This window comes from Nyctibius grandis, chromosome 9 (genome assembly GCF_013368605.1).
Source record: "Nyctibius grandis isolate bNycGra1 chromosome 9, bNycGra1.pri, whole genome shotgun sequence".
NCBI classification, from domain to species: domain Eukaryota; kingdom Metazoa; phylum Chordata; class Aves; order Nyctibiiformes; family Nyctibiidae; genus Nyctibius; species Nyctibius grandis.
In genome coordinates this window covers 1,193,320-1,211,492 of record NC_090666.1, presented here as the reverse complement: position 1 = coordinate 1,211,492, position 18,173 = coordinate 1,193,320, and the positions used below count along the sequence as shown (strand labels likewise).

The 18,173-nt window shown below is 39.7% G+C and overlaps 1 protein-coding gene across 1 annotated transcript in view; it reads left to right on the top strand.

Moving 5' to 3' along the window:
• PTPN4 (protein tyrosine phosphatase non-receptor type 4) overlaps nt 1-18,173 on the top strand; it is a 117,559-nt gene extending 99,386 nt beyond the window's left edge. The window contains exons 19-27 of the mRNA XM_068407302.1: nt 773-929; nt 2,391-2,557; nt 3,758-3,848; nt 3,939-4,000; nt 5,271-5,417; nt 7,470-7,598; nt 9,032-9,180; nt 14,502-14,637; nt 17,402-18,173. Of these exons, the coding sequence (XP_068263403.1) occupies nt 773-929; nt 2,391-2,557; nt 3,758-3,848; nt 3,939-4,000; nt 5,271-5,417; nt 7,470-7,598; nt 9,032-9,180; nt 14,502-14,637; nt 17,402-17,488 (1,125 nt within the window). The 3' untranslated portion in view covers nt 17,489-18,173. The remainder of the gene's footprint in view (nt 1-772; nt 930-2,390; nt 2,558-3,757; nt 3,849-3,938; nt 4,001-5,270; nt 5,418-7,469; nt 7,599-9,031; nt 9,181-14,501; nt 14,638-17,401) is intronic.

The following is an 18,173-nucleotide window of genomic DNA, read 5'->3' as shown; positions in this document are numbered from 1 at the left end:
TTCAGCTGGCTTGTGTCAGCTCTGTTTATACCTTTTAGAGTCGAGTCAACTGGTGATTTGCTAACATTTAAATACAGCTTGCTTTTTTTTTTTTGACTATTTGGAACTATTAAAATGTTTGCCAAATGTTTGCATTGTTCATGTCCCTGTTAATTCTGAAATATTTAATAACATAAATGATTTTGAATGCTTTAAACAGCCCCTCTCTAAGGAGAAGATACTGGGTGATGGTGTGTGCTCTTTCTTTTCTGCAACGATATTCAGACTGTGATTATAATAATGATTTTTATTACGTGATTCCACACTCTGGGATTACTGGGATTTGTGCATTGTCTTTGCTTCTTGTTTTACTCTTGTCACTACAATTGGGATATTTCACACCTGACGCATTTAAGCCTGGGAAATTGATTTGGACAAGGCTTTGCCATGTTGCTCCCTTCCCTTCCAATATAAGAACATTCTGCTTTTTAATTGCCTCTACAAAATGGGATTCAGAGGAGCTTTCTGCTTCAACCTGAGGGGTGGAGTAACAGCTGCTGAAAGACATGTTACAATGCCAGTCACCTCCCAGTTGCAAATTGATCTGTTCATGTCTTATGTATTGTGTAACACTTAATTTATCATTTGAATACAGTGCAGCAACCATAGCAACCTGGCTGTTAGGATTCAAGTCCACAAGTGTAGGTACTTTTAAGTTGCTATTTGAAGGTGAGAAACTGGAAATGGCTTTACAGATTGTTTGTTTTTTTTTTTCCCCCCCCTCACCTTGCAGGCTGATCTCTGTGTCCCTCGTTTGAATGAAGGGGACCAGGTTGTACTGATTAACGGCAGGGATATAGCAGAACATACTCATGATCAAGTTGTTATGTTTATTAAAGCTAGCTGTGAGAGACACTCAGGGGAACTTGTGCTCCTAGTTCGACCCAATGGTGAGTGATTTATACATAATAATAATAATAAAAAAAAAATCCACACCTTGCTTTCATTTTCTAGCCTCCATTTTGTGTCTTGAGATGGAATGCTTAACACCTTTGTAGGAAAGAACTCCCTTGAAAAGGAATTGCAACAACACAACGTATTTTACAAATCTTGATCAACTGCGTCCTGTAAGGAGCTGTGCATAACTAAGTGTTGGAAATAGGAAAGTCAGAGATGGAATATTTCTAACAGAGAGCCAATTTAAATTTTGTTCTCACTCCCATTGATAAAAGTGTCCAGAAAACTATATGGATATTGAATGCAGTTGCTGTTATTCCTTTAAGGGAAGTAAAAACCAAACACAAACAAACAAAAAACCCCTTCACCAACTTTGGAGGTTGATATGTGCAAAATCCTTCCATATGTTTTTAAAACAATTCAGAATGGTAACGTTTCTAGTTGAGGAGGCTTAATAGAAGAAAGTGCTAAAAATGCAGTCTGACTAACAGCTCGTGCAGTGTATTCATGAAATACACGGTTGGAGCATTGCTAGCAGATGGTCACTGGATTTAATTCTGCTTGCACATCCTAATTATAATACAGGTGCACAGGAAAAAGCAAAATGGGAAATAATGATATTTAATCGGAATAATTGAAATTACTCTAAGAGAGTACCTCAGCCACCTCATCAACAATTTTTGCTTTATTTTTGCTTTATTCCCTTCTTTGCACTCCCCTCTTACTTGTACTCTCGTTCTGTGTAAGTTCCTTTGCCGCTGTTGTGTGCTTACTTTCTTTTTCAGATAAAATTGTTAGCTTTGTTTACAAATGTACTAAACCAGTTTCTTCTTGTGTGTCGATTATCTTTGTATTCTGGATAAAAACATGCGGGTTGTAGAAGCGAGGAGTTGCCAGTTCCCACCTTCATGGTCATGGGATATCATTTAAAAAGAGGCTTTTGAACAGCACATATTTCTGTTATGTATAGTAGATGATGTGTCTTATTTTTCAGTTTATTTATAGGCAGGACACACATACAGCGTGATAGCATTATAATGGCATATGTTAACACCACTTTCTTATGGTCTGCATGTCTTGCCCTAATTACTGAAGCCTAAAATCAGTTCCAAGCAAATTAAAATGTAAATACAACTATAACGACTTCAGAGGCATGACTTGAGAATCAGACAAAGTAGAGTATAACGTGGGTTTTCATCAAAATTTTAGCAGTCAGTGATGTGCTTTCACTTAAAATTACTATTAAACCAATAAAAGAGTTTTGTCATTGATTATAATGATCCGTGAAGGCTCCTTGCCCTTGCTCATGGGGACTAAAATCAGTGTGTTAATAAATGTGGATTTTTCTGCAGGAGAAACGCTTGTCTTTTTTTTCTGTTTTAAATAAATTAGAGATAAATTGACTTACCAAAGAGCATATTCAGTTAGAGCGTTCATCCCTTTATTTGTTATAGCTGTCTATGATGTTGTGGAAGAGAAGCTGGAGAGCGAGCCTGACTTCCAGTACATCCCTGAGAAATCTCCACTTGATGGTGTCCATCAAGATGATAACGCTCTGAGGGAATCCATGATGCAGCTAGCAGAGGGGCTCGTCACTGGAACTGTTTTGGCTCAGTTTGATGTGAGTACCGTGTCGCCTGTAGCTGTGTGCAAGTTCCAAGTCTTTTGGGATAGTAATTAATTTTAAGCAGAGCAGATTTCAGTTAAATTTCAGTAGAGTCAGCATCTTTTAGCAAAACCAATTGACTTACACTCTCAAAAGAAAAAGAACAGAAAAATCCAAGCCTGTATTGAAACACAACGTGCAAACTTATGGCATAGAATAATCCTAATAGTAGTTTTTAGTGTTGTTTGTTATAAATACAACTCTAAGCGTTAATGTAATCATATCTAAGTAGTTGATTTTTTTAATGACATATTTCAAAAAACCAGTGCACCTTCTGTGGGGTCCTAAGCTGCTGATACCTATAGTCTGTCTTTAGCACCAACTTGTGCCTTAATGATACTCCGTCTTCAGTGCATGAGATCAAGTGACTTAAAGCAGTAGGTTTGTAAAACACAGCAGTGTGAATTCCTCCCCAAATGGAGACCTAGCATTATGTATTGCAACATATGTTTATAAAATATATTTATATGAAGAACTTGGGTAAAATTTACATATAGAAAGAAAAGATTTTTCTCAAAGGGATTTAAAATCCCTCCTTAACCATATATGTTCAGACTCACAAACAGGTTCAATGTTTAAAAGTTTTTGAAGTGCTTTTTATTGAACTGCATCATTTCCCTGACCCTATTTGCAGCACAAGGGTTGTGGCAGTGCATGGCTAAGGCATGAGAGGGCAGGGACCTCTCAAAGGAGATTTTGTGCAAGAAAAGCACGAGGTAGCCCAGGATTTGCTCTACAGTTACTGAAATATGAAAGGACATCTGGGGGGAAAAAAAAAGTGTGAAACAACTGCAGTGTAGGTAGATGCCTATACACAACACAGTCTGCTTGCCCCAAATCCCTGTGTGGAATGTCACTATCAGTCAGTTCCCTTACTGGGATACAATACTGACTTTTCTCTGGACCAGTGTCCTTATGGAAGCTTGAAATTTCACCTTCCATTTGTCTTTAACCAAATTGTGCCATTATCTTGATTATTTTCAGTGATCCCTCAGCATAACTAAACTTGTGGTGCTTTCTTTTGAGAAGTATTTTCATGTGTGTTGAAGCTACCGTTGCTTAGTAGTTTATGTTCTCAAAAGTACCTCTAGGCAAATAATACACTAACGAGTCTTTTGCATCTGTTATGGCCTGACCATCAGTTTTGTCTTTTAGCAATTGTATAGGAAAAAGCCTGGAATGACAATGTCTTGTGCCAGATTACCTCAAAACATTTCCAAAAATAGATACAGAGACATTTCGCCTTGTAAGTATGTGTGTTTGTGTATGTGTTCCAAAAGTATTTTACTGTGGTTAGTAACTAAGTAACATCTTTCTAAACATTTTTTTTTTTCAGATGATGCTACACGGGTTATTTTAAAAAGTAATGAAGATTACATCAATGCAAATTATATAAATGTGAGTAGTATTTGTCAAAAGAGCTTCTGACATTAAGTAATTTTGTAGTTTTTCAATGGAGAAATTGATTTTAAAAAAAGAACATTTTCATACATCTAGTTCAGACTAGAATGGCTGATAAACCTATAGTCAGATGGTTTGAAATTTACTGTAAATATAATCACTTGCTAATGCTTTGTGGCAGGTATTGTTATAAATGAAACCAAGAAAAAGAAAGAACACTAAGAAAAGCTAGCCTTCTACCAGAGGAATTCATTCTTCTTTTCTGATTACTAACGTCGCAGTAGTGTTCAACATCAGTGAAGTTTAATCTGGCAGCACTTTCTTTTACATATTTTTTTTTTTTCCATTGTCAGTAACAACAAAATTACAGCTACTTACTTTTCCCTTCAGGAACAAAACCCAGAGATTACATTAAATTCCAAGATGAATATTTTAAAAGCTAGTGTTAGAAACCCACAGAGCATGAAATGTTTGCACCCGAATTATTTGCCAGCTGGTCTGTCATTTCTTTTTTTGACCATTAATCTTGATTATGGCAACTACAAAACCGTCAGTTAATATGTGAAGTGTACTTGGAGCTTTGTAAAAATTTTGTGTGTGAAACACTTTGAAGAATCACAGAATCAATGAGGTTGGAAGAGCCCTCTGGGATCATCGAGTCCAACCATTGCCCTGACACCACCATGTCAACTAGACCAGGGCACTAAGTGCCATGTCCAGTCTTTTCTTAAACCCCCCCAGAGATGGTGACTCCACCACCTCCCTGGGCAGCCCCTTCCAATGGCTAATGACCCTTGCTGAGAAGAAATGCTTCCTAATGTCCAACCTGAACCTCCCCTGGCCAAGCTTGAGGCTGTGTCCTCTTGTCCTATCGCTAGTTGCCTGGGAGAAGAGGCCGACTCCCACTTCACTACAACCTCCCTTCAGGTAGTTGTAGACTGCACTAAGGTCACCTCTGAGCCTCCTCTTCTCCAGGCTAAACACCCCCAGCTCCCTCAGCCGTTCCTCGTAGGTCAGACCCTCCAGACCCTTCACCAGCTTGGTCGCCCTCCTCTGGACTCGCTCCAGCACCTCAACATCTCTCTTGAAGTGCGGGGCCCAGAACTGGACACAAGAATTTTTGTCTGTGCCAGTCCATATTTACTAACTTATAATAAGTAGAATTAATATACTTGATGCCTTTTTAATATATTAGTTACTAAACACTGTCTGATGCCTGACTTATATTTGCTATAAGGATTAAAATAATGACTGTGTCTTCTCTTAGATGGAAATCCCTTCTTCCACAATAATAAACCAATACATTGCTTGTCAAGGTCCATTACCGAACACTTGTCCTGATTTTTGGCAGATGACTTGGGAACAAGGCTCATCTATGGTTGTAATGTTAACGACTCAAGTTGAACGGGGCAGAGTAAGTAAAAGATTTCCCTAAATACTACTAGCATAATCTTCTAAAAATACGTTGGTGGTTGGCCTTTAAAAGACTAGAGGAATACACTGTTACGACGTATGACTTTTTTTCATCAGGGCAGTGCATTCCTAGTACTGTTGCAATGATGACTCTTACTTTCTGACACTGTTAACATAGCTAATATTTAAACTTTGTTCAGTTCTGAAATATATTGAAGTCTTCTTAACGTGTTTCTTAAAATATTTTTAGGCTTCTTTGTTTGATTCTTTATTGTAAAGGAAAAAGTAAAGAGAATTTACCTTCACAGATTTTTTTTCTCTAAACTTCAAATGAAGGAAATCCAAGAAGCTTCATCAGTCTTTGTAGATCAGTTCTTTGATATGTAGAGAGATTAATTTCTTAAGGCAGCCTAACACAGCTTTGTAGTGTTAAGATCCCATGCCTGGATGGCTGTCTGAAAGAGAACCCTTGATAAGCTGGAAATCTAAAATTTTTCATAAAATGTTCTTCTGTGGCTATAAACAATTGTTTAAATCATATGAAAGAATCGTTGTCCTTTAAGTCATTTCCATACAAAAATGGGTAAAAGTAGAGTACTAGTAATAAAGTAATTAGAGTTACACAATTATGTTTAGTAATTTATATGGTGCTGTAAAAGGCCTCAGGTGTATTTTGCGGTTTGTTTGGTTTGGTTTTGTTTTGGTTGTTTTTTTTAAGCTATAGTTTCTCCTTAATAGCTTTGTTTATTATGCAGCTTTGGAGACAGGCAAACCAATCGAATCTGGTCGTACACACAGTGTAATTCCAGAGTTACTGGGTTTATAGTCTGGAGCATTCACAGGGGCACTGACTGGTTGAGTGCGTGGACAGAGATGCCAGTATGGAATAATAGTTTAGTGGAATTTCTCAACATTGAGGATTTCTTTTGAAGATGGATTTATAATAGGTCGTGGGTGTTCTGATCAGCTCCGAGTGTAGTTCAGCTGTCTGTATATATTCTAACTTTTTAATAGCCATGCATTTGCTGGGAGGTCAGGCCTCTAAATATAATTAAAATAATTGAAGGGGAGTTGCAGCGTTTTTAAACCGTTTCTCAGTGACTCAATGTTAGCATGATGTTGCCTGCTCCCAAATAAACATGATTAGAGGGAATTTCAGTACAAGTGCCCTTTTAATTTGAGTTTTCGTTGCAGATCTGCTAAGCACAGACTTGCAATAGCAGTTCTCATGTTCCCCCACCCCTCCAGTAATGATATTTGTGGAGTTCTTTGGAGAGCTGCTTACTAATGAAATAAAAGGACTTATCTGTCTTATACCCATAGGCAGACTCCCTGCTCTAAAGCTGATCCTGAGGCTACTGACATCACTATCCCACTGCATGCCGGGATGTCTCAGTGGAGCAGGAAGTCTGCAAATCTGGCTGCTCTTAAAGAATCGCCAGGTGGGTTGGAAAAACAAAAGTACACTTGAGCTGAAATGACCTCTGTCAGTAGGCGTTTAAGCGATGTATCTGCAAACCTTAGTGTCTGAAGTTTTCTTTCACGTTTGATTCCTTGATCAAGAGTCTTTGAAGTCCACCGTCCTCATCCCCCTAAGTTCTGCATTAGTTCAGCAACTTTTTGGTTGCTTATCGCCTTTTTCTTTTTTTCATCTGTTCTTTTCCCACCTACGTGTGCTTTGAGAAGATTAGATGAGGATTTTGGAGGTCAGAAATGTTTGTAAAGCAGCATCTTCCATCAGTGTTAAGACAGAATATTTATAGATATACTTTTTTTTTAAATTGTAATGAAAATTAAAGCCATCCATCTTCAGTTAAACTAACCTCAAGAACGGGTGCATGTATCCTCTAGAAAAGAGAACCAGGAAATCTCTGCGATACCTTGTTTTATAAGCAGTAATTAGGTAACACAGTCTATTTGGTAAGTAAATTAACAGTGATTACAAAATAATCAAAATAGTCTTTTATGAACAAAAGTATAAAGAACTAGAGAGAATGAAAATAATACTCTGCGCATTTAAACACAGGCATCTTTAAAAATGTGTTGACCTTAGGTTAAATGCCATCAGTACTGGCCAGAGCCATCAGGAAGCTCATCATATGGGAATTTCCAGATCACCTGCCATTCAGAAGAAGGAAATCCTGCTTATGTCTTTCGAGAAATGACATTGACCAATCTGGAGGTAAAAGCATAATATATATTTTTAAGTATTAATCTGCCCAATCCTCACAGACTTGCTAAAACTTACTTAACCAGACTTTCTTTTGACCTTGATGGCATATCCACAGGAATAGAACTGTTTGTTTCTACAGACCTTTAGAAAACTAGTCATATTGCCATGTACTTACCCATTTTAAATTCTGCTCCTGGAAAGATAACAAACCTTTCACTAGCAAAATATCACAAAGATTCAGTTGCCATAATCATGTTAATTGGGTTTAAATCACATAAAAGATGCATTATTTGTCTTAGAGGTGTTTACTGGTGTCTTTCATGCCATGGCCAAAGAAAAAGAGTAATTAAAGAAGTTGAGAAACTTGTTATTCCCTTGGTGGTTTCAAAACAGGAGACACTAGAGGTATTTCATTATTGCAACTGAAAATGTGTCTTTGTAGAGGCAAATGGTTCTTAAGTAGTGCAAGCAGATGGAAGATAAATCCTGCTGAGAGGAGGATGAATTGGGATTGGTGACGACATAGAAACAAGGACCTTCTTGAACATGCATTGCATGATTTTCAAGGCACGTGTGGTTTTCAGAGCCTCCCCAGCTAGCATTTCAATCTTAGAAATGCTTGGAAATGAGGATCTGGAGTTCAGTGCACGGACTCGTTTCTCAGTGCTTGGGTTACCCGATGAGACGCCAGGTTTATAAAGCTGCCTTTTAGTCAGTTTGCAGTTGAAATTCCTTCCCTGTGTCCTGTTGAGACAATTGCTCATCTGTTATCACCTCTGTAAATGATTCTGCACCTAAAGGCTATTTAAAGTGTGGTAGATCCTGTTCTTTGAAATGCTGCTTTTACACTGTATGGCCTGTCCCCTCCACTAAGGAGAGGCAGATTATGTTGGTGATATTAGAGCAAGTGGAAAACAAAGTCATTCTGCATCTTACGTACGCTGGATAAAATTAAGAGGTGCAGATAAAGCCAAAACAACGCTGCTGTTCACGTGGGGTCTGAAGGAAAGCTTTTATGTCTGAAAGTCCTGCCTCTCCCCCCCCTACCCCAGTCCTGTCATTTGATCTAGTAAGATAGTACCTCTTTCTGTTCAATTTGTTTTGCTAAAAATTTGACCCCCTTCTCGTGCATCTAGTGTTCGGGTAGATCATTGGTACCCTTGAACTGCTTTGCTATTACGTGGCGGGTAATTTTTTTTACCTGTTGAAGATGTAAACATTTGTGGATTGCCTTGTTGTTTTTAAGAAAAAAATGTAATTATAAAATCCAGGATGAGCCATGATTAACACTAATAAAGTGCTGCTAGTTTGCCTGAAGCCACTTTTATTAGGGCTATAAGTTGCTGTAAATGTACCACTGATTTTTTTTTTAATGATTTTTGGCTTTTTTTTTTTCCATGGGACCTGAATTACACTTGAATAAACTTCATGTTTCTGATTAGAAAGAGGAAAGCCGCCAACTAACCCAAATCCAGTACATAGCATGGCCTGATCATGGGGTTCCTGATGATTCCAGCGATTTCCTAGATTTTGTGTGTCTCGTGCGAAGGAAGAGGGCTGGCAGAGAAGAACCTGTTGTTGTTCATTGCAGGTATCCATTTTTTTCCAATGTTATTAAATCATCAAACTGAACTTATTTATCATCAAATAGCTTTTCTGTGCTTTGTTGTTGAAATAAACATTTAATTGTATCTGCTTTGGGGATGACAGGAGAACTCAACATTTAAATTAAACAATTACTTAAAACTCACATTTTAATAAGCAAAATTTTGAGTATCTACATGCATTGATCTGTGCAGGGATTTTGTTGGGTTGGGTTGTTTTGTTTACAGCTTAAATGCTTGTGCTAACAGTCTGCATAATAATTCAGGGAAATGGCAAAACATAATTAGGAACCTTTTCCTCCTGGTGCCTATTCTACAAAAAATAGCTGTGTAAATAATCCCTAGCAGAAGACGTGGGTGGTATGTGCAGGGATCAACTAGAAGGTGCTTTCTGTGAAGCCTGAAGTCTTAGGCTACGTGATATTTCGATACATACATTAAGATGACACGTTTTTCTCAACAATTTCCTTTTGTCACGAATTAAAATAACTTCGATTTTTACGTACACGTGAAATGTGGTTGTTTGTTTTTCTTGTGCAATAGCTTTTAATAGCATTCTACATTCCTGTAGTAAATTTCAAAGTCTTAATCCTTTAAAATACCTAATTAGTAAAGAATAATAATGCATAATGCTGAATGTTTTCAAATGAACAGGTGCTATACCAATCCTTGGTGAGCAGTTCTGTGAATAAAATTTGACCTCTAAATTCCTGAATGCTCCCTAGACAGTGTTCCTGAGTCAGGTGTGCATCGTTCCTGTTTCAGAGAGAAGCTGAGAGGTTTAAGGGATAAAATCAATTTAAAGACTATCTAATCTCCAAGTAAACTAGACATTTATTGAAGAAGATGTAAGAAAAAATGTTTCCTCTTTCTAACACTTTGTGTATCAGAAATTGTACTCAATTGAGAAATTGTACTCAATTGACCCACAGCATCCTCGCAGCTAAACTGAGGAAGTGTGGTCTGGATGATCGGGTAGTGAGGTGGATTGTGAACTGGCTGAAGGAAAGAAGCCAGAGAGTAGTGGTCAGCGGGACAGAGTCCAGTTGGAGGTCTGTGTCTAGCGGAGTTCCGCAAGGGTCGGTTCTGGGACCAGTTCTATTCAATATATTCATTAATGACTTGGATGAGGGATTAGAGTGCACTGTCAGCAAGTTCGCTGATGACACCAAACTGGGAGGAGTGGCTGTGACACCCCAGAAGGCTGCGCAGCCATTCAGAGAGACCTGGACAGGCTGGAGAGTTGGGCGGGGAGAAATTTAATGAAATATAACAAGGGCAAGTGTAGAGTCCTGCATCTGGGCAAGAACAACCCCATGTACCAGTACAAGTTGGGGACAGAGCTGTTGGAGAGCAGCGTAGGGGAAAGGGACCTGGGGGTCCTAGTGGACAACAGGATGACCATGAGCCAGCAGTGTGCCCTTGTGGCCAAGAAGGCCAATGGCATCCTGGGGTGTATTAGAAGGGGTGTGGTCAGCAGGTCGAGAGAGGTTCTCCTCCCCCTCTACGCTGCCCTGGTGAGGCCGCATCTGGAATATTGTGTCCAGTTCTGGGCCCCTCAGTTCAAGAAGGACAGGGAACTGCTAGAGAGAGTCCAGCGCAGAGCCACGAAGATGATTAAGGGGGTGGAACATCTCCCTTCTGAGGAGAGGCTGAGGGAGCTGGGTCTCTTTAGCTTAGAGAAGAGGAGACTGAGGGGTGACCTCATTAATGTTTATAAATATGTAAAGGGCAAGTGTCAAGAGGATGGAGCCAGGCTCTTCTCAGTGACATCCCTTGACAGGACAAGGGGCAATGGGTGCAAGCTGGAGCACAGGAGGTTCCACTTAAATTTGAGGAAAAACTTCTTTACTGTAAGGGTGACTGAACACTGGAACAGGCTGCCCAGAGAGGTTGTGGAGTCTCCTTCTCTTGAGACATTCAAAACCCGCCTGGACGCGTTCCTGTGTGATATGGTCTAGGCAATCCTGCCCCGGCAGGGGGATTGGACTAGATGATCTTTCGAGGTCCCTTCCAATCCCTAACATTCTGTGATTCTGTGATTGGGTTTGCTCTCTTCTGCTTTATGCTGGTCAGAGTGAATCTTACTGACTAGGAAAACCAGTACCAGAATGCCACTGTCTGAAGTGATAATGTTCCTCAGCGTCCATTATTGATACACTTTTGGTTGATACGGTTGCTAACAAATAATGAAAATATCAGCCAAATACAACTTCTACAATGTCAAGTGTGCCAGTCTGCAGAGACACTGGAACGACAACTATGGAGAGTGTGAACAGTTTCATTCGTCTCAACGAGGCATCAGTTCAGTTCCATGCTGATAATTTCAATGCCAACATTGATAACAGTTTTGTGTTTAACAGAAGAAAAGAGAGGGTATATCACAGTTCAACATAATTTACTGAAGTGGCCCAACTTGGTGGCTCTTAGCGACAGGACAAGAGGACACAGCCTCAAGCTTCGCCAGGGGAGGTTCAGGTTGGACATTAGGAAGCATTTCTTCTCAGCAAGGGTCATTAGCCATTGGAAGGGGCTGCCCAGGGAGGTGGTGGAGTCACCATCTCTGGAGGGGTTTAAGAGAAGACTGGACATGGCACTTAGTGCCCTGGTCTAGTTGACAGGGTGGTGTCAGGGCAATGGTTGGACTCGATGATCCCAGAGGGCTCTTCCAACCTGGTTGATTCTGTGTGGTTCTGTTGGGAAGTATAACCAAATTCCACTAGTGAGTCAAGCTGAAGGAGCCCGGGGGTTCCTCCAATGGTGCGTGCACACCGGTTTTAACGTCTCTTCAGTATAATAGGATAAGGCATTAGTGCAACAAAGTGATGAAACTTGTTTTCAGAACTAAGCCACCAGCTTTAGTGTGGGGAATCCAAGTAGCTGGTAGAGCAGACTTTTCTTTTGTACAATAGTAGTTTAAAAACAAAGCCAAAAAACCAGAGAGATTATAAAGTAACTAAAACCTTAAGAAATTGGAAAGGTTTTTGCTATGTTGAACTACTTAAAACACTAGTTTCCAAGCTTGTGTTCATGTATTTGTTTTTATTTTTACAAGGCTCCTACTAGTTTAGTTGAACAGTTTCTACTTGTTGTTCTAGATGAGGTGGTGAGCCATCCATCCTGTCTGTGCCCTTCAGGATTTTCATGTCCTGTCCCACTGTTCCCCTCCATCAGTCAATGATTTCTTTTCCCAAGCTGGAGTCCTAGCCTACCTGATATTGATCATATGAAAGTTATCACACGTTCCATCATTGTTGTTGCCCTTCTCTGAGTCTTCTCAAGTTGTAAAATGAGTCCTTAGGTTCTTTGACAGATACTGCTCCTGTTTGGATTTGATAAAGCATTCTGTGTATAAATTTTATACATTTAAATTCTAGAAATACAAAATGCTATTGAATGATTTTTATATAACCAGCACGTCTACATCTTGTCATAACAATCTCATGACATCACTGAAACATATAGTAGCTTTAATGCCACCTTCTGGGCAAAGATTTAAAGTAGTAGTTTGGCCAGATGTAAATCGAAGCTGTGCTTCAAAGTCAGAACAACTATGTTTCAAAGTTTGGAATGTTTATATTAACTAATTTAGAAGCAAAGACTTTTATTGACTGAAATACTAGTTGTATGAGTTGAAATAATGCTGATACTTGAAAATATGGATTTGGTCCTGTAGTCAAATATGGAGAAACGGTGGTTTTCTGCTTCAAAAGCGCAACATCATTTTCTTGAATATGAAAAATTTGAATTTGAAACTGATGATCAAGGTTAAACATTCAGTCTTTGAGGATTGCAATTTGTGGAAAAGTGTTTGTATATGTAAAACAATTAAGATAGATCTTTAGGTTTGTTTTATTTGTAAGCTAAAGATGGTTCATATAAGCTCTCAACAATTTTGCCAGTCTGAGATGTATCTGTTATGGTTCTTCCTTGTCTTGGGAGGGATTGCTGTTACGTCTTCCTTTTCAAGCTATACAAGTTAGATCTCTCGTGTACTACGTAGTATTCAGAAAATTATCATTATTGTCATCCTCCAAAGGTTTCTAGTAATTGTTCTATTCCTTATTCTGAAATATGAAGGTATGGATCACTTTGAGAACATAAACATGGTTTTGTCAGATCAACCCAACATTCCCGTAACGGTCATTCCAGTGGTGGTCAAATTGACCCGAAGAGCCCCGTGTATGCTGGGTATCTCTGTGTTTTGTTATCATCTAGATATTATAATATGATCTGAATAAACATCTGTTTGTAAATTCTACTCAAGTGAATGGCTGGGTTAAGACAGTCCCTCTTCAGAGGACTGACAATTCTGCACTGATTGAAAATTGAAACTTAATGAAATATAACAAGGGCAAGTGTAGAGTCCTGCATCTGGGCAAGAACAACCCCATGTACCAGTACAAGTTGGGGACAGAGCTGTTGGAGAGCAGCGGAGGGGAAAGGGACCTGGGGGTCCTAGTGGACAGCAGGATGACCATGAGCCAGCAGTGTGCCCTTGTGGCCAAGAAGGCCAACGGCATCCTGGGGTGTATTAGAAGGGGTGTGGTTAGCAGGTCGAGAGAGGTTCTCCTCCCCCTCTACTCTGCCCTGGTGAGGCTGCATCTGGAATATTGTGTCCAGTTCTGGGCCCCTCAGTTCAAGAAGGGCAGGGAACTGCTAGAGAGAGTCCAGCGCAGAGCCACGAAGATGATTAAGGGGGTGGAACATCTCCCTTTTGAGGAGAGGCTGAGGGAGCTGGGTCTCTTCAGCTTGGAGAAGAGGAGACTGAGGGGTGACCTCATTAATGTTTATAAATATGTAAAGGGCAAGTGTCCTGAGGATGGAGCCAGGCTCTTCTCAGTGACATCCCTTGACAGGACAAGGGGCAATGGGTGCAAGCTGGAACACAGGAGGTTCCACATAAATATGAGGAAAAACTTCTTTACGGTGAGGGTGACCGAACACTGGCACAGGCTGCCCAGAGAGGTTGTGGAGTCTCCTTCTCTGGAGACATTCAAAACCCGCCTGGACGCGTTCCTGTGTGATATGATCTAGGTGATCCTGCTCCGGCAGGGGATTGAACTAAATGATCTTTCGAGGTCCCTTCCAGTCCCGAACATTCTGTGATTCTGTGATTGATTTTTGCTCTGTTCAGGCAGGATGGAGGCTTCCAGTGACAGACACAATCTGTCTAACCCCTGCACTAATAGTATGGGAATCATAATGATCGATCCTGAGAATCCTTGAGAAGGAAGGTCTTTATGAACTGTAGTCCAGACACTTTGTTTCATTTTCCATTTTGGATTTTCTGTTGGTTTTTTTTCAGTGCTGGGATTGGACGGACAGGAGTTCTTATCACTATGGAGACAGCTATGTGTCTCATTGAGTGCAATCAGCCTGTTTATCCATTAGATATTGTAAGAACCATGAGAGATCAAAGAGCCATGATGATCCAAACACCTGTGAGTATCACACTTGCTCTTCTATGTTGCAGAAGAATAATTTCCTGTTACCTTGTCATATCATGAGATGGATTTTTAATATTCTTCCTGTTGATCATATTGCAAAGAGGTCACCTTTACCCAATGTAGCTGTAGCCTTGGCTCTGGGAAGGAATAAATTACAAAGGCTATTGGATAGGACGAGGGGGAACGGTTTTAAACTGAGAGAGGGGAGATTTAGATTAAATATGAGGAAGAAATTCTTTCCTATGAGGGTGGTGAGACCCTGGCCCAGGTTGCCCAGAGAAGCTGTGGCTGCCCCCTCCCTGGCAGTGCTCAAGGCCAGGCTGGATGAGGCTTGGAGCAACGTGGGCTGGTGGAAGGTGTCCCTGCCTGTGGCAGGGGGGTTGGAACTAGATGATCTTTAAGGTCCCTTCCAACCCAGACCATTCGATGATGATGAAAGGAGCAATTCTTTAAATTTCTACAAAGAAAACTTGAAAAAAGCAGCAGCTGTTTCAGGGATACCTGGCAATTCATGTCAAAAAGGGCCAGTTTTCACTAGTGAACAAATTACTAAGTGGAAAAAGCAGGAACCTAATTCCAGGTGTTAAGAATGGGAGCAGTATAAAAGGTAAACACAGAAAGATCCAAGACATGCAAGAAAAACCTTCAGTGATGCAGTTCAGTGATTTTTATGTTGCCTTAGTTGTAATGAAAACAAGCCTAACTCTGCCCTGTAGTGACTCAACTAAAGGGAAATAATCAGAGAAATAATATTTTTAAAAATCAGTGTAATTAAATCTGATGTGAGATATAGCAAAGTAATTTTAAGTTTATTTAGTCCAAAAAGAAGTGACTTGCTACCAGGATTGTTTTGGTGCTCTGTTGACATCTGATGTATCTTAAGATGCCAGAATTTTTCCTGGATCTAGAATGTTTGGTGTTTTTTGAGATAATTGCAATGTTGCTTTAATGTATTATGTTTCAGAATTGTAAAAGTTTGAGAACAGTTTTAGAAAGTTTTTCTTTGTATCAGTGAGGTGTTGCGTATCGCTGAGAGCAGTTTGTGTTTGCACTTTTAGAAAATACCTAAAAAGGGTCAGAAGATTGAGTTGTGTTGTCCTTCAAAAAGACAAAAAAGGGCTTGGACTCTTGGTTGTTCCAGGCTCTGACCAGTTCCAGGTTTTTTATTATTTTTCATCAGTAATCAGTTGTGTAGTTTTACTGGTAGTATATAGTGTTTAAAGAGAAAGTATTTTGAAGGAGAAAAGACGCTAGATCTAGTATGAAATCTCTCCCACAGTTACCTGAAGGTAGTTACTCATTGGAGTAATTTTCAAGTCCCTGCTGCTGTTCCTCTACTCAAATTTGAATAACCCTTTTGTGTTCTTCAGCGAGTATTCAGGCTGACAAAAAGCATAAGTGGGCCTCCATTTCTAGGTCATCTGTCAGTGCTGCTGCGCGGTGCTCGTGTTCCACTAGAACAAAGTTGTGTTATTGAGCTAGCACAGGAAGGATGAGGAAGATGATGGTACCTGAAGAAAGGCTGGCTCTTGCTGTCTGTGAGGACTGTACAGTGTGACTAGCATACATAGAGAGGAAGAGAGTTGTATTAGTGAAGGTAGGAGGTGCAGTGGTAAGGGGTTTAACTATATTTTTTCACTGCATGTGCTAAGTATCTTCTGGTCTTCTCTCCTTTTTCTTAGAGAAACCAAAATTTCCAAGCTCAGTGAAATGCAAGTGTTTACTGCATCAGAGGGAGAAGGGATAATAAAAGACTTGAAGTATTTTTTTTTTTTTAAGATTTCACAAACATTAGCTGTTATAATTTCTCCTTTGGCACTCACTCCTTGATTTTGTATATCCTGAAAGATTCGCTCCATGCCCACGAGATGGCCCTGTGCATGGGTGTCTGCTGTGTGTGCCACACGAGGAGAGTTCAGAGTCTCCTTCAGGGGGCACTGGAGGCAAAAATAAGTATTTTACCCAAATATAACTACTTTAATATACATGCAACAATGCAGGGAACAATGGTTTATTACTAAATCTGTTACTGTGCCGTTTAAGATCTGACATCACTGATTACTGCGTAGAGGGGGATGGTCCACGGCACTGAAAAGGCAGGCACGCTGGCTTTCTGACCAGCATATACATTGTTATGAGTATGTTAGTTAGTTGTGGTGCTTTAGAAAACAGTGATTTTATTTCATTTTATTTTCATTATATTCCAATTTGATTACTGTTGAGTTTAACTATCATTTTTTTAAAGCAAAGTATTGGTGGCCTCTATGCATGCAGGTGCTAGACTTGAATATATTGCACAGTTAGACATTATCTAATGTTAAGAAACTGGAGTTCTGGCTTTTTAAAACATGAAGCCATTTTCTTTTTTATCAAATTCTGAGCGGGAGGTGCCAGTAACGTGCCAGAATTAATGTAAGTATGGAAAAAGTACTTTGAAACTATAGCTTGGAAGCCTCGGGTCAGGGAAACTTCGGCAATGAAACGAAGAACAGAAAATTACTGAATAGGTGATGTTGTAATTGTGGGTATGACTTTTGGTATAGATTTCCAAGTGCCGTTCATCCCATTCTTCTGTTGAGAAACAAGATGTTCTAATATAAAATTCCTGTTGTTTTGTGTTTCCGAAACTAACGTTGAAGCACAGTTCTTGGCCTGTCAAGAGAATGGGATGAGGAAATCCTAGAGGCTTTTTCTGCTTCCAAATGACGTGGTTCAATGCGGTTTCTTTTCAATTTACTGAATCTGCTTTCCTTTTCAGAGTCAGTACAGATTTGTATGTGAAGCTATTTTGAAGGTGTATGAAGAAGGATTTATTAAACCTTTACAAGCATCGCTGCATAAGTAAAGGGCAAAAGACCTAGGATATCAATTGAGGAATCCTGTCCTCTCCAAGGAACTGGCGGCGTTCTTTGTGCCATAATACTGCTTGCAGGAAATGATGGTGAAGTACAGCAAAGAATTGACAAAGGACTTCGAAAACTTCAGCACTGTTGCACTTTACGTTGAAACAAAATCAGTCTCTGAAACTCTTCTAACCTTCATCTCTTTGAAGACTTTTATTTTTGTGCTTTGCTCCGAACAAACCATAAACTGAAAGAACTAATTGTGTTCAGGGTAATCTACGATATTTCATTGTAGTGCCATATACTGCGCTTCTGGTTGAATTGCTACAAACAAGGCTTGGAATTATTTCACTCTGTTTTCCACCCATGTCTCTTAAAATGAAAAACAAATGAAAAAAATACACTAAGCCATGGTCTTTTTTTCCAGTGCTAGGTTTATTTACTATGTACAGACTCTCACTGTTTTGTTTTTTACGACATTAGCAATATTGCCGGTACTAGATAGATACACACTGCCTACTGATGCAGCATACGTTGTCCTACGCCCTTCCTAGAGACCAGCTGGTTGTTAGAGGAAAGCTGGCGTCTGTGTTAACCCAGCAGTAGCTGCATAATGCCCACTTACCAGCATCTTGTACGAAATAACAACAATTAAAAAGGAAAATAAACAGCATTTCTTTGACACAA